This window comes from Lemur catta, chromosome 10 (genome assembly GCF_020740605.2).
Source record: "Lemur catta isolate mLemCat1 chromosome 10, mLemCat1.pri, whole genome shotgun sequence".
NCBI lineage: Eukaryota > Metazoa > Chordata > Mammalia > Primates > Lemuridae > Lemur > Lemur catta.
This window is the reverse complement of record NC_059137.1, coordinates 11,509,795-11,525,088: the sequence shown is the minus strand read 5'-3', so window position 1 is coordinate 11,525,088 and position 15,294 is coordinate 11,509,795. Positions and strand designations below refer to the sequence as shown.

General features: G+C 38.0%; 1 protein-coding gene across 6 annotated transcripts in view; it reads left to right on the top strand.

Annotated features, from left to right (window-relative positions):
• Positions 1-15,294, top strand: part of RABGAP1 (RAB GTPase activating protein 1) — a 153,508-nt gene that overhangs the window by 118,964 nt on the left and 19,250 nt on the right. For all 6 annotated transcript variants that reach the window (XM_045563820.1, XM_045563818.1, XM_045563821.1 and 3 more), the window contains 5 exons: positions 798-872; positions 4,315-4,440; positions 5,036-5,179; positions 6,981-7,022; positions 7,278-7,406. In XM_045563820.1, the coding sequence (XP_045419776.1) occupies positions 798-872; positions 4,315-4,440; positions 5,036-5,179; positions 6,981-7,022; positions 7,278-7,406 (516 nt within the window). The remainder of the gene's footprint in view (positions 1-797; positions 873-4,314; positions 4,441-5,035; positions 5,180-6,980; positions 7,023-7,277; positions 7,407-15,294) is intronic.

Genomic DNA, 15,294 nt, shown 5'->3' with positions numbered 1-15,294 from the left:
TCAAAGAGTTAACCATGAGGAATGTTAGATGTCAATATTCTATTCAAGATAATCTTCAGAGGAGATGGGTAGTAATCATTTGCTGCCAAGAAAAATAAAAGCAGTAATTTCAGAGTAACCTACAGAGGTTTCAGAGCAATCCTCTTATCAGAAAAGTTATTACTGGTATTGTGGAAAAAAATTGTATTTTGGTGTCTTTGCCAAGAGAGTTTTTCCCAGAAAGAAAAATGAATAACATTAACAGTGTTTAGTAAGTGGATGCTACATATGAAGTGCTGGCTAGGTTGAATAGGACATCACCCTAGTTCTCAAGAAGCTCACAATCCAGTACAGAAGATGGACAGTTAAAATGCAATGTGGTAAGTGCTATAATCACCATGCATGTTTAGCAGTTACCACAGAGGCACAGAGAAGAGAGGGATTAATTCTGGGGTGGTTGGAATAAGATTGGGGCATGAAGGAAGAGTGTCTCTTTCAGGCAAAGAAGAGAGAAAAAGACCATCCCAAGCAGAAGGAACAGCATGAACCACAAGGAAATCCGAGAACATTTTTTTAGTGCTAAAGTGGTTTTTGCTTGACCTTCTCCACTCCTTGGCCACAGGAAGTATCATGGAGACAGTTCTATTTACTGTAAAGAAAAAATTGAGATTAGAGAGAAGTGTTGGCATCATTCATTGTCCATCAAAATGTCCCAATGGGGTGTGGGTTGCATCCTCCAGGGTCTTATATTCCTATAGGGCTGCCCTGACCTACGAGTGGCTATGTTCATTTACGTTCCTTGTGGTTTTTTTCCCCAGGCTTATTCCGTGTATGATGAAGAGATTGGCTATTGCCAGGGCCAGTCATTTCTTGCTGCTGTGCTGCTTCTCCATGTGAGTAATTAGGTCTCTATTATGACTTACACATGGCCTGCCTCAGCTTATACTATTAGGCTTGAGCATGGTTTTATATTGGGTTTGGCCAGACTCTTGGACATGAGTTTTAAGTCCTATATCTAGAGACTTTTTCCTTAAATTAACTTAATGTCATCATGGAAGAGAAACATGATGAGAATAAATGGCAGTGTTGAAAACTAGTACAAGGATAGACTTCCTTTTTGTTACTAGGGTGATTGGATGAACTTTAGTGTTGGTCGGACCCTTGGGGATATTTTATCTTTTCTAAAGTAGCCACTGTCATTAACATTTGTTTTGGGATTTATTTATTTGAGTGGGAGGAAGGCAGAAAATTTGGCTTTCTTTGAGTGCTGTTTTGTTCATTCATTTGCTCAGCAAAGACCTGTGCCCTCCAACTTTTTGATTTTCTTTCAAATCTATAGAAAAGTTGAAAAAATGTTAACATGAATATTGTTTACCTGATTTACCAATTAATATTTTCCACACTGCTTTTTCTCTTTTTCTCTCTCTGCATCTCTTTTCTCTTTTCTTACACACATACACGCACATATATGCATTTTATTTTTTACTCCAGAAAGTTTTTTGAAATTATTTTTTAAAAGTAAGTAGTAAATATCAAAATATTTCACGCCTAAATACTTGAGCATGTGCCTTCTAAGGACAAGTGCATTCTACAGCATAACCATAATACCATGGTCACATCCAAGAAATTCCACATTGATTCAGTAATGTCTGATACACAGTCCACATTCAATTTTTCCCCAATTATCTACTCCATAGAGTTCTTTATAGCTTTTTTTCTAATCAAGACTTTCTTTTAATCTAAATTACCTTCTTGCCTTTTTTGTGTTCTGTGCCTATTTTGATAGTTTTGAAAAATTCAGGCAGATTATCACGTAAAATGTCCCACATTCCTGGTTTGTCTTATCATTTTCTCATGATTCAATTTAAAATGCTTGGCAAGAATACCACACAGGTGATATCAGCAAAGAGTTTTTGAGTATCTTTTATGGTCTATATATACTGTGCTGGAGATCAGAGGTGAATAAGGTAGACACAGCTCCAATCCTTATGGATACAGAGCTAGTGAATCCAGCAAATTTTAAATAATTACACAAGTCTGTGGTTATTAATTTCAATGGTGCGATGAAGGTATATTCAAGTTTAATGCAGGCAGGGTGCAGTGGCTCGTGCCTGTAATCCTAGCACTTTGGGAGGCCAGGGTGGGAGGATCACTTGAGGTCAGGAGTTCAAGACCAGACTGAGGAAGAGTGAGACCCCGTCTTTACAAAAAATAGAAAAATTAGCTGGGGGTGGTGGCGCACACCTATAGTACCAGCTACTCAGGAAGCTGAGGCAAGAGGATCCTGAGAGTTTGAGGTTGCAGTAAGCTGTGATCACACCACTGCACTGTCTTACTGTAGTAAGACCCTGTCTCAAGGAAAAAAAAAAAGTTTGACGCAAAATTATCAGGAGGCTTATTTAGATTAAAGGCTTCTCTGAGGAGGTAACCTTTAAGGTACAACTTGAAAAATGAGAAGAGATATCATTCTCTTTTGTATTTTTCTGTGTCATTTAACTTTTTTTAATGTTATAAAAATAATAAAACAATTTTAAAAGGAAAAGAGTGCAGAGTAGAACATTAGTGGCAAAGTGAATAGCACAATATATAGAAACTCTGAAACGGGAAACACTGAGCATATGGAAGGAACTGAAAGAAGGGCAGTGTGACTAGAACAACCTGAGTGATGGTGAGTAGGGGAGAGAGCTAGGGTCAGCCATGGAGGCAGGTCGGAGAGTCTGGATATTGCTTCTTTAAGCAATGAGAAGTTTGTGGAGCGTATTAAGCCATGTTGTGGAGGTTGCAATACACATTGTATATCCCTTATTCGAAATGCTTGGGACCAGAAGTGTTTTTGGATTTCAAGTTTTTTCAGATTTTGGAATATTTGCATTTTACCAGTTGAGCATCCCAAATTTAAAAATCCAAAATGCTCCAATGAGCATTTCTTTTGAGCGTCAGGTCAGCACTCAAAAAGTTTCAGGTTTTGGAGCATTTCACATTTTCGGATTTGGGATGCTCAACTTGTACACAAACTACTTTGGTTTTTCTTAACTGTGAACCTAGCTTGTTAGTATTGGTAGTCATGTGAAAATATGATAAAGCTCTGACATTAATAAAGAGGTTAAGTTTTTATTTGGTTTTAATCAACGTTTATATCTCAAAGTCTCACAACTTACGTGGTTTATCTTTGTTCTTACTTTCAGCCACCAGACATTTATCCTTATTTAAGTATCATAACCCCTTAAAAATGAGTTTCTGATCAAATCTTCGATCGATGGCTTGTTTTCAGCTCTGTGCTGCTTGCCATAGTGTTAAGATAAATGCTTGTTTTAGGGCAAGGAGAGATGGGCTACCTAGCATCAGAATCACCACTGTGGGTCAGGCCAACCTCCCTCACGTGTAGCAAAGTGAAGTTGCTTTCCATGACAAAGGCTTCAAAGATCTGGTCTTTGCCCCAAATACCCTTACCTTCCCAGTAATAATCTGCTGTGCTTTTCTCATTTGTTACTTAATCTGATTTGCTTTTTAGTTCTGCCTTATTCTCAGTGATTCTGTGTTCTTCAGCCCACCTCTATCTTGTTCCACAGAAGCCTGTCCACCATGTTGGCTGTTCTAAAGGCTTGCTATAGTCACACCAAGCCATAAATAACATTTCCAGTGCTTTTTCCCCTCCTCCTTTTTTGAAAACTAGACTTCCTTCCAGCTTCTCAGGGAAATGTTTTTCCATAAAGCTTTGGAAGATATAGGTATTACTGTAAATGGATAGCATTTGTAAACAGAAGTGAAGAGAATTTTTTAGTACTTTTTAACATTACTGTAAGCATCTTAAGCATTACTGCAAGCCTTAGAATGTATGAAGTTCTTCTGTAACAAGTTATGTTTTTAACAGCAATGAGGAAGAGAAATAGTTTTACTAGAATGAATAGCAGCTAAGACAGGTAAAATGGTTAAAGAAAAGTCTCATCTACACTGTGTATCAGCCTATTCCTACTTAGCTCAAATTCTGTCCTCTTCAAACCTTTTCCTGACTTCCTCAGGCAGACAAAATAAAAAAGTTCCTGTTCTTTATTATTACTGATCTTGCTGTCTAATTCATATTACATTTAATGTATAATAGTTGTATGGAAACTCCTTGAGGACACAGTTGGCATCATTAACTATTTCGTGGCTGAGTGAATGAATGTTATAAAACGTAACTTCAGACCTGAGTTTTTGCAAAATAGCACTAAATTTTCTGCTAAGACAATAAAAAGATGAATTTTATCTTTTGTACGAATATATGAATTTAACATACTTGAGTATGTTTTGTGATTTCCCTCCACCTGCCCTCCCCCTCTTGCCTATCTGTTACAGATGCCTGAAGAACAGGCATTCAGTGTTCTGGTCAAGATCATGTTTGACTATGGCCTCAGGGAACTTTTCAAGCAAAACTTTGAAGATTTGCATTGCAAATTTTACCAGTTGGAGCGCCTCATGCAGGTAAGAAGAGAAACTAGCTTATGTTTGACAAAAGAGTATAGGATTAGGAAAAGCTAGATTTGTAAAATGATGCCAGGGAGCAGTGATAATTGCCTTAGCCATCCATGGTTAAGGACAGATTTTATTTTTATCATTTCTCACTATGTGATGATGATGCCAGGATTAACGATGTGTGAACTTGATGGGTGTGAGCTGATAAACATCCAAAAGATCAGATGACTTTGTATTGGCCTTTTCCACAGTGAACTCAGTCAAGAAGTATTCACCAAGGCTCTGAAGCTGACTGGTTAGGATTCTCATAGGTGAAACAAACTTCCCCAAACATTTTTATAACTTGGAAAGAAAATTAGCTTCCCAAACACTTGTCACCATTTTGGGGATTCCTCTTTCTTTAGAGCTAGTTAGTGGTCTGGAAAAGAGAGCCGAGTGCCAGCTTAATACCAGATGATAAGTGTTCTTCTGAGCACTTTGGAGATTTTTAGAAAAACATTAAGTATGTGACTTTTTTGGCCTATTGCTTGTAGATTTATGAACCTCCTGAGTGGGAGTTTGACAGATGCATATGTGCCCAGAACTAATTAGTTTGCTATTTCAGGAATACATTCCTGACCTGTACAACCACTTCCTGGATATAAGCCTTGAAGCACACATGTATGCCTCCCAGTGGTTTCTTACGCTTTTCACTGCAAAATTCCCTCTCTACATGGTCTTTCATATCATCGACCTGCTTTTATGTGAGGTATGTATCAGAGGTCACAGCACTTTGGCTTTTGTTTCCAGTGTACTTCCTGTGTCAGCTCTGTCAAAGCAGAATTTGTTCTCAGTTATTTTATTTCATTGCTGGGAAATGGAGGCTTAAATGACTCTTCCTTGGGCTAAAGCTACATTTATTAAAGATACACTCTGCTATGAAATACGTACTATGTTAGACATTTGTATTAGTCTTAGGTTTGGTTGTATTTAGTAAAGAAACCCCAAAATAACAGTGACTAAATAAAATAGAAGTATTTCTATCTCATGTAAAAGAAGTCAGAAGGTTTGCAGTATCCTGCCTTTCCGTAGGGTATGGCTCTTATCCTTATGGTGGATTAGAGCTCCTGCCATGGTATCTGTATTCATGCCAGTAGGGTTAGGGGATGGGGGAGGATGCATCCCTCTTTTTAAAAGAGAGGTCCCAGAAGTTCCACCCAGCATTTTTACTTATTGGCCAGGTCTTAGTTATATGACCACATCTAGCTACAAGAGGGGTTTTGTTTTTTTAAGCCAGATAGGAATTTGCTAAAAATTGGGAATTTACTACTAATAAGAAAATAGATACTGGAGTAAATAACAGTCTTTGCCATGGCATAGTTCAGGGATTTTGTGGGTTGGGGGGGTGGGGGCAGTGTACGTTTAAGAAACAATAACTAATTATAAAAATAATATGTTTATTACTTAAACTATAGAAAATACAAGCTAAAAGAATTTAAAATACTTCTAGTCTCACTTCTTAGAGGTTAACTACTTTTAATAGTTTGGTCTATATTCTTTCAGCCTTTGTGTTCATATGTATGTGTATAATGTCTATCTGAAATATATGTATATATTTTAAAATATGATTATAGTGTATATACTATTTGGTATCTTTTTTATTTTATATACCTGAACATACATATCCATAATTTCCTTCTGTTTGTCTTAATTATGCCATACTCAGAACATACAAAAATTCATAAAGAATTTGTATCTACCAGCCAGCTTGAGATACTCTAAGAAAATAAACATTATCAAATATTACAATTATTCTTGCTGCCTAGTATCCCATTATTTGGATGTGCTATAATTTATGTAACAAATTTCTAATCCCAAACCTTTAAATTGTATCTAGCTTTTCACTATTACTTACATGCAACCATCTGTTAAATAGTTACTAAAAGCCAGATGTTATGCTAATTAATTCACATAAATTTTGCAATTAATTATCTCAAAAAAAAAAACCATTGTGAGAATATTAGTTATGGAAACTGAGGCCCAGAAACTTTGACAGTGTAACTTGGTCAGCAGAGGTTAGTCCCTCTCTCATTTGTCCTTTGTCCCCCTGATTCCTGGAATGGTTAGATGAAGGAAGGCAGATTGGAGGGATCCCTGAGCAGATTCAGTTCTGGAATATTGGGCTCATGGATTGAGTGATTGCTGTACATGGATTGGAACAGCACAAGGTAAAGGAAAAGTCCGCCAGGAGTTATTTACTGATAGACCATGACTTTATATTTTGCTTTGGAAGCATGGAATACTTTGGAGAAGCATTCTTTCTTGTTGAATGTGAGAACGGGGCAAGAAAAGCTCTTCTCTCAGAAAAATGAGAAATTAGGCCTACTTTTAGTAGCTTTTGAGTGTTGGCCCTACAATTTTTATTTTTCAGGACAGTTCTGAGATAATGCATTTCCTTACTTAATTAAGTTTCCACAATTTCTCTAAAAATGTGGGGTATTCTGAGAACAAATAGCATACTAGTCCAGATGTAAACACTGAAATTGTTCTTTTTGTCTTTTCTCTTTTAGGGAATAAGTGTTATTTTTAATGTCGCCCTTGGATTATTAAAGGTACTCGTTTATTCGTAAGCTGAGTTATCTGGCATTCCCTTTTCAGCACTGGCAACATATTGATCTTGGTCTCATTCTAAGCAGTAAATACTCTCTTTCATTGTCCCTGTCAGTGGATATGTGTAGGGGGCTCTGACAAAGCTAAGAAATATCTTCTGGGTATTATAAAAGTGCCAGTGTTATAAAATGCTTCTCGTGCATCTTCATAGCAAACATTTTTTCTATATGTGGTTGTGTCTTCTTACTTTCCTCAAGACTTCCAAGGATGACCTGCTGTTGACAGACTTTGAAGGTGCCTTGAAGTTCTTCAGGGTTCAGCTTCCTAAGAGATACCGCTCGGAAGAAAATGCAAAAAAACTAATGGAATTAGCTTGCAACATGAAGGTAAAATGATTTTTGCATTAACTAAGATTCTTTTGTTCAGTTAATGCCTTAGTATTCCCAATCAAAGTATTAAGATAATACATAATCATGGTAATAATGATATTTTCTTCTGTATTGTATAACTTTTGCCTTTTTTCCCCAAAATGCTTTCATATATATTATATCCTACAAATTAAGTCTCATTGCCTGCCTTTCCCTTGAACTCTGGGAAAAGTATTATCATCCCCATTTTGAAGACAAACCAAAACACAAAGAGGCTGTAGCCCTTTAATCATAAGACTAGTTAGTGGCAGAACTCAGATTTCATGATTTCTCCTGTGCTGGCTTTTAACTTTTAGCATTTGTTCTTACGGTCAGAAATTCCTTAAAATGAAACTACTAATACTGAAGACAACCCACTCAATTTTTATCACTTCAGATGGCATTTATGATTTGTACAATTCTTTTAAAGTAAAAAGATATAGGATCTCTTTGTGTTCATATTATAATAAAGTATTTTTAAAGAAAAAATAATTAAAGGGGTTTAGTTTGGAATTTAGGGGTGGAGGCAAGTGGTGGTCAGAATAAATAGTTGTATTCAGATTCTTAAAGGATAAATAAAAGACTGTCATATTTACTTGATCTGATGCCAGAGAATAAGAACTAGGATCAGTGTGTCAAGGCAGATGTGGTAGTAGGGGGTAAGCTTTACTATCTACAAAACAGAGCAGCAACTTGGAATCAGAGAGATCTGAATTCAAAGTTACTTCACCTACTTAAGCCTTAATTTCCTCATCTGTATAATAATGTTAGACTTCTGATTCTAGTTGTATGTCAGACTGAGCTAACTCAGACTACCCTTCTTTTTAACACACAGAGAAGCTAAATAAAATACAACCCAAGAAACTTTTAAATACCTGGAATAACTTAAAATAAAGGAATGCCTGGATTCCTGAAACAGAGTAGCTCAAAGCTAGGGTGTGTAAACTGATATAACACATCCCAGGCGAATATGGAACCATGTGTAGGTTTTAATGCTCACATAGACATAGTGGATATGGGGAAGTGAATGGGGGGTTGGGTGGGTGAGTGAATGAGTTGGTCTGTCTCTCCAATCAAGGAGACAGATCCTTAAAAATAAAAAAAGAAAAAAAAAAGACATAGTGGATATGGTATATACAGTGCTTAACATAGTATTTGGTAATTAATGATTCAAGAAACAATGGCTACTACTGTAATTGTATCCTCTGGTTTTTCAAGCACATATCAAACATTTCCCAGTAATATTTTCAAAGAGAATGGGTTTGCACAGAGCATAAAACTAAGTGAGTTATGAGATTCTTTGAGTCACTCTTCCTATCTCCACCTGGTTCAGCACACAAGAGGATGCTCATGATTTCTTTCCCTCCAAAATCTCCTTTCTGAGTATTCCCATTTCAATTAGTGGCACCTGGTTGCTCGGGCCAAAGACCTTGCCATTATCCTTGACTCCTCTCCTTCTCACACTCCACATCTAAGCCTGTTGTCAAAATATATCCTGACTTTGATCGCCACCCTCATCACTAACACCATAACCTAACCATCATCATCATCATCATTTCCTGTTTCTACAGTGGACCCCTCTCAAACTTTTATCAATCCCATCTCTCCCTTGCCTAAAACTCTGTACTGGCTTCTTATCTCATAATAAAACTCAAGAGTTCTTGCCATGGCCCACAAGGCCTGGCACAATCGTGTACATGTATGTGGCCCACAGAGCCTGGCACAGTCATGTATATGTATGTGGCCCACAGAGCTTGGCACAGTCATGTACATGTATGTGGTCCACAAGACCTGGACCTGGCTGGCGGCTTCTCTGATCTCACCTCCTACTATTAATACTTTTCCCTCTTGCTCTTTCCATTTCAGACACTCTGGTGATGTTCTCAGACTTGCCAAGCATGTTTGCCTCCTCAGGCCTTTGCACTGGCTGGTTTCTCTGCCTGTAATGTTTTTCTCCTTGATGTCTATGAGGCTTTACTGTCACCTCACCCAATAAAAGACTCAAGTATCAGAGAGGCCTTCCTGTCTAGATACAGTATATAAAGTAGCAGCTCCCTTCCCAACCTTTTATTACCCCTATCTCCTTACCCTATCTTATTTTCCCCCACTGGAGTGAAGGCTGTATAACAAAAGAGACTTTATTTCTTTTGTTTACTGCTGAATCCTCAGCACTAAGAACAGGATCTGGTATATAAATACTGGTTGAATAAGTAATGAATAAATACACTGTTGAGTTTCTACTAAGTGATTTACAAAGAAGAGTTAACATGGATTTGGGCAAAGCCTAAAAATAGCTTCCAGCCAGGGGTTTTGCCTTTTGAATTTCCATTAGCTTGAAACACTTTAATATTATATGGATCCTTTATTTCCATAGTCCAGATGGGAGGTGTCTAATGTCTTTTTTTTCTTGCCCATGCTTTCAGTGAATTAAATCTGACAAGGCTGCCTTCATTGTGTCTGCATAGCACTATATTTTGTGCTTAGATATGTAATTTCTTTTAGCCCTGGAGAACTTTGTATGTTTGGGGTACACTTTGGATGATTCCCCCTATTTGCACATTATTTCAGGTGAGATAGTAATTTTTCTTGAAATTGACTCACAGCATGGAGAGCCTGCAGATTTACCAGGACAGGAGAGAATGGGATTTTTCTGCCAAAAGGTGAGATATGGTGTGTACAGTTTAGTTTGTGATAATTAGTTGTACTTTGGCAGCTATAATTAATACCGAAAAATATTGAGGGAGATATAGACAATAGTTGAACCATTTATTGGGAAAGTGATAATTCATAGTGTAATTTGCCAGTTCAAAATTAGGAAAAATCATTGGCAAGTACATCATGAACATTGCATTCTGTGGCTTGCATGAGGTGGGAGTATCTCAGTCAGCACAGAGAGTGCACATGAGGGTCTGTCGTTTTGGACTCCGCTTTAGAGATGGAAAAGGGAGTTCATGGTATGTGAATGGTTTTGAAACAAGCTTTTGAATTTTTTGGTGCAGAATTTACAAAGGAAACATTTGCTGTGCAACTCAATGAAATCCTTTTCCATCATTTTTTAATTGTTTTTAAATTGTGGCTCGATTTATTCAGTTGTAGAGTTGACCCTTGAACAACATGGGTTTGAACTGCATGGGTCCACTTATACATGGATTTTTTCCAATAAAAGTTGCACTGAGTATGCCTGCCTCTCCTGCCTCCCCTTCTACCTCTTGTGCCTCTGCCACCCCTGAGACAGCAAGACCATCCCCTCCTCTTCCTCGTTCTCTTCCACCTACTCAACATGAAGATGATGAGGATGAAGACATTTATGATGATCCATTTTCACTTAATGAATAGTAAATATTTCTCTTCTTTATGATTTTGTTAATATTTTCTTTAGCTTCATTGTGAAAATACAGTATATAATGCATATATAAAAGACAAAATATGTGTTAATTGACTGTTTATGTTTTCAGTAAGACTTCCAGTCAACAGTAGCTATTAGTAATTAAGTTTTGGGGGAGTCAAAAGTTATACGTGGATTTTCAGCGGCATCCCGAAACCTTGTGTTGTTCAAGAGTCAGCTGTGGGAATTGGTAGTACTTGGCTTGACATGCCAGTCTAGGAAACACATAGCTACTTTTGTTCTCACTGTTGTGTTTTAACATTATGATATTATTGTAATTTCTGGTATTTGTATGGTTCTTACAAGCATCTTATTTTTTCCTTATTTTTGCCCTGTGAGGTACATAGGACAAATCAAGTGTAGAAACTGAGGCTTATAGAAGTCAAGTGACTTACCCAAGTGGTATTGGCTGTACAGTGACAGGAATCCTAGTAGAACTAGGGCCTTCTGACTCCATGTTACCATTGCTTTCCACTCCATTCCACTGCCTCTTCTTATTGACAAGTGCGACAAGAATTAAATATGGTGTGGCAATATCTGAAATGGCCACAAGATGGGTGTATTGCCCATAAAGGTCTATATTCTTCTCTGTGCGTGTGGGTCTTTTTTTCCCTCTATGTATCTTTCTCTGTCTCTGTCCTTACTTGCCCCTCTCTACTTCTTTTTCCAGGCCTTTTACCTCTCCTCTTCTCCCTCTTTCTCTATAGAGTGAGCTTATTATGATTCTGAAATAGTGTATTTATTTCTCGAGGAGTTTAAATCCCCTGTTCTTAATTTAAAATTTAACAACATACATCACAACTCAGCTGTTCATTGAATGTCTCCTGTTTTATGGGTCGATGACCTGAGATAGAAAAATTGTTTCCATTTCTGATATAAGATCTAAAAGGAATTCCACTCTAAACAGCTTATTCCAGGAGATCATGAATGGTCCTGGGAGCTCCCACAACACTTCCATACTCATAACTGTGCCATGTATACATAGTCTGAGGGGGGTGGGTAGAAAAAAAAAATTCCTAGGTCTTTTAAAGTTTTGATTTAGGAAATATGAGAGGGAAACTATGTCTATTATAGGGATTTTTGAGAACAAGTCAGATATGTGAGGCTAGTTTCAAAGAAACAGGACCCATGCTATAGGAGATAGCTCACTCAGTTTCTTAGATCAAACTTAAAGACTTGACCATTTTGCTACAGAATCCTCCTTAAGGAGAAATGGAATTTCTGTACCATTGTTTCGTTGGAATTTGTTATTTCAAACATAAAGTGAATGAGTGAATGTGCCAGACTTCAAACTACTTGTAAGAAAAGATATTATTACAAAAACCAAATAGCAATATCTCCAAATTAATATAAACATAACCATTTGCTATTTGGGGAGGAACAAAACTCTTTGACATTCGGGAATATTTGCCCTTGGGGGATAATTTTATTCATGAGCTAAAACCAACACTAATTTGAAGTTCATTCCTTTTTCAAATCACTTGTGCAGTCAATATGTATTAGGATTTAAGCTCTATGAGGGTGGTGAGCTCATCAGTCTTTGTTGGTGCATTCACAGAGTCTTACATAGTGCCCTAAAATAGTGGAATAATCCTCACAGTAACCATATGAGGTCATTTTAGAGAGATGTATACTGAGACTTAGAGAATTGAAGTAAATTCTCAAAGGGTATAAAGTTGGTAAGTGGTAAAGTGGGGATTAGATCCCAGGAGTTTCAGACTGTGAAGTCAATTTCTAATTGTGCTATACTGTAAATGAAGGATTGAATGAATGGGACAAGAGCCATTAGGTATTGGTCCCTTTTTGGTCATATAATGATGGGTAACTCAGTCTCTGTGTCAGAATTGAAACTTACTCTCTATACACTGTAGCTAAGTTCAGCTTTCCTTATAACTAGGTCAGACTATAGTTTTATTTCTTTGCTTGTTTCCTACCTTGATTGGATTGGAATTGGATTTTATGAGGAAACTTCTGAGTGGGTACTCTCTTTCTCTGTAATGAACCTTGAATTTTGCCAGCTGTCAAAAGGGCAGTAGTGGACACCACTTTCTTATTTTAATAAGCTGGTCTCCCTTAGTCTTTATCTGTTTGGGTTCTCTGCTCCTAATTTGTTTCTTGCGTTTTTGAAAAATACTCCGATGGCAGAACCAGAATGCCTAATTCTATTTTGTGATCTTTGAAGGAGTTTGAGTATGAACTATTCGAACAAATTAAATCTAAAAGCTCAGAAATTAAATAGGAGGTTTCTTTCAAGTGATTAAGAGTACAGGCCTTGGAGTCCCACAGACCTTGGCTCTCATCCTGGCTCTGCCTCTGCTGTGTGACCCAGGGTAGGTGAACACAGCATGGTTGTAGTAAGAGAGAAATAAGATGATGCCTTTAAAGTACTAGCTTGGGCAGCAGAGGGAGACCCTATCACTAAAAAAAAAAAACGAAAAAAGATTAGCCAGGCAGGTGTAGTGGTACATGCCTGTAGTCCCAGCTACTTGGGAGGTTGTGGTGGGAAAATCACATGAGCCTGGGAGTTTGAGGCTGCAGTGAGCTGTGACTGTGCCACCGTGCTCCAGCCTGGGCAAAAGAGTGAGTTTGATATAGCTATTGCTCACATCCCTCAAACACTAGGGCTCTTTTGGCCTGCGTTGTTTTGACCTCCTCTGCCCATGCATACAGAGTACTTTTGTCAGTCCAAGTTATCAAACATTTATAGGTTTTCTTCTGTGCCAAGAACTCTGCTCAGTACTAAGCAGGCTACAGAGGTAAATAAGAATCGCCCCAGATTTGCATTCTTATGCTGGTGTTGACACTTAACACTGGGTTCTTGACTTTGGACAAGTTACTTTACCTATCTAGGTCTCGATTTCTCATCAGTAAAATGAGGGAAATAATCCCTGCTCTGTCCATCTCAGAAAGTTGTTTTGATGATTAAATAAAATAGTAAGTATGGAGGCATCTTATTATCTTAAAGTCCTATGTAAATTTTAGGTTCTTTTAATCAGTAATGAAAATCAGTCCCCGCTCCAAGCATTCTTAATCAGGAAAATGGACATGTGACAGATATCTTTATTTAGCTTCCTGTTAATCCTACCACACAAAGCAATGAGGACTTTGGAGTCAGGATCTCCTTAATGTACCAGACCTCTTACCCCTCACCATTCACCCACTTACCCAGACAACATACTTCAGCCTCACTATGCAGAGCTGCTAACATTCAACTTTCCACCTTCACTGGCCTTACTATGACTCCAGCCCAGCAGGGATTCTGACCTTTGCAACTCTTTTTGAAGCCAGACTTGGAAATCAGCTCCTCTTCCAAAGGCAGCCTGTTAAATAGACTTTGTTTAAATGGCCTGTAGGTTGCAGCACGTGTTCAGAGGATAGCTCTGTCTCTTGATTCAGGACAGGATGCCAGAAAAAACAAGTAATACCATTTATTGAAAAGACCTCACTGTGTGTTTGGCACTGTTCTGAGCACTTGATTTACATTTTATATCAGTTCATCCTCATAACAACATCCTTATAAAGACTGTTAGGATTTTTACAGATGAGGAAGCTGAGATTTAGAGAGATCAGGCAGCTTGCCCTTGGTGCCACAGTAAGTCATTGCAGAGCCTTGGTCCATCTGCCTGCAAAGCCCGAGCTCTTAGATGTCAGACTGTACCACCTCACTCCTGTCCAGGTCACAGCCACTCTCACTCTCACTCTTTCTCCGCCTGTGTGGGCCTTGACATCATTGCCTGCTGCAGAGGCTGATCAGAGACCAGCTTCCCCAGGCCAAGTGCATAGATTTTAAGAAAACGCATTATCCAGTTCCTGTGACAGATTAATGACAAGTGAGTGACCAAAGGAGAGGTGTTTTGGACTGAATTTGTACTTCTACCAAAATACCAAACTGACATGCGTCAAGTTTCTACCTTCTCTCTAATTCAAGGTTTCTTCATGGATAGGCCTCAGGGGGCCCATGAGCCCTCTGAAATGGTATGTAGGATGTTTTATTGTGGGGGGAGAGGGGAAGTTGGCTTTTGTGCTCTTTTTAGGGAGGAGAAACCATGGGTCTCAACAGACCTTCAAAGTGGTACTGTCTCTGAACAGTGGTAAGAATAACTGTACTAATTCACAATTGCAGAGATACAGAATCAGCCTAAGTGCCCACCAGTTGATGAGTGGATAAAGAAAATGTGGTATGTATGTGTGTGTGTGTATGTGTATGTATGTATGTATGTGTGTGTATCATGGACTTTTGCATGAAAGAAATAAACTTCTGTTGTCTTAAAAAAAAAAAATCACTGCGCTAATTGCAACAGTGTATAAAATTGGTTTTACCTAAATTACAAATCCCATCTTATCCTAGGAATTTGTTAGGGTTCTTTTCCCCCTGAAAGTATGTTTAAACAGAACAAGGATAGAATTTCAAATTTAATCTTCTTTGAGGGCAAAAATACCTCTATGTGCGAAGCTGTGATTTCCAAAGCCTTCTGATAGGAG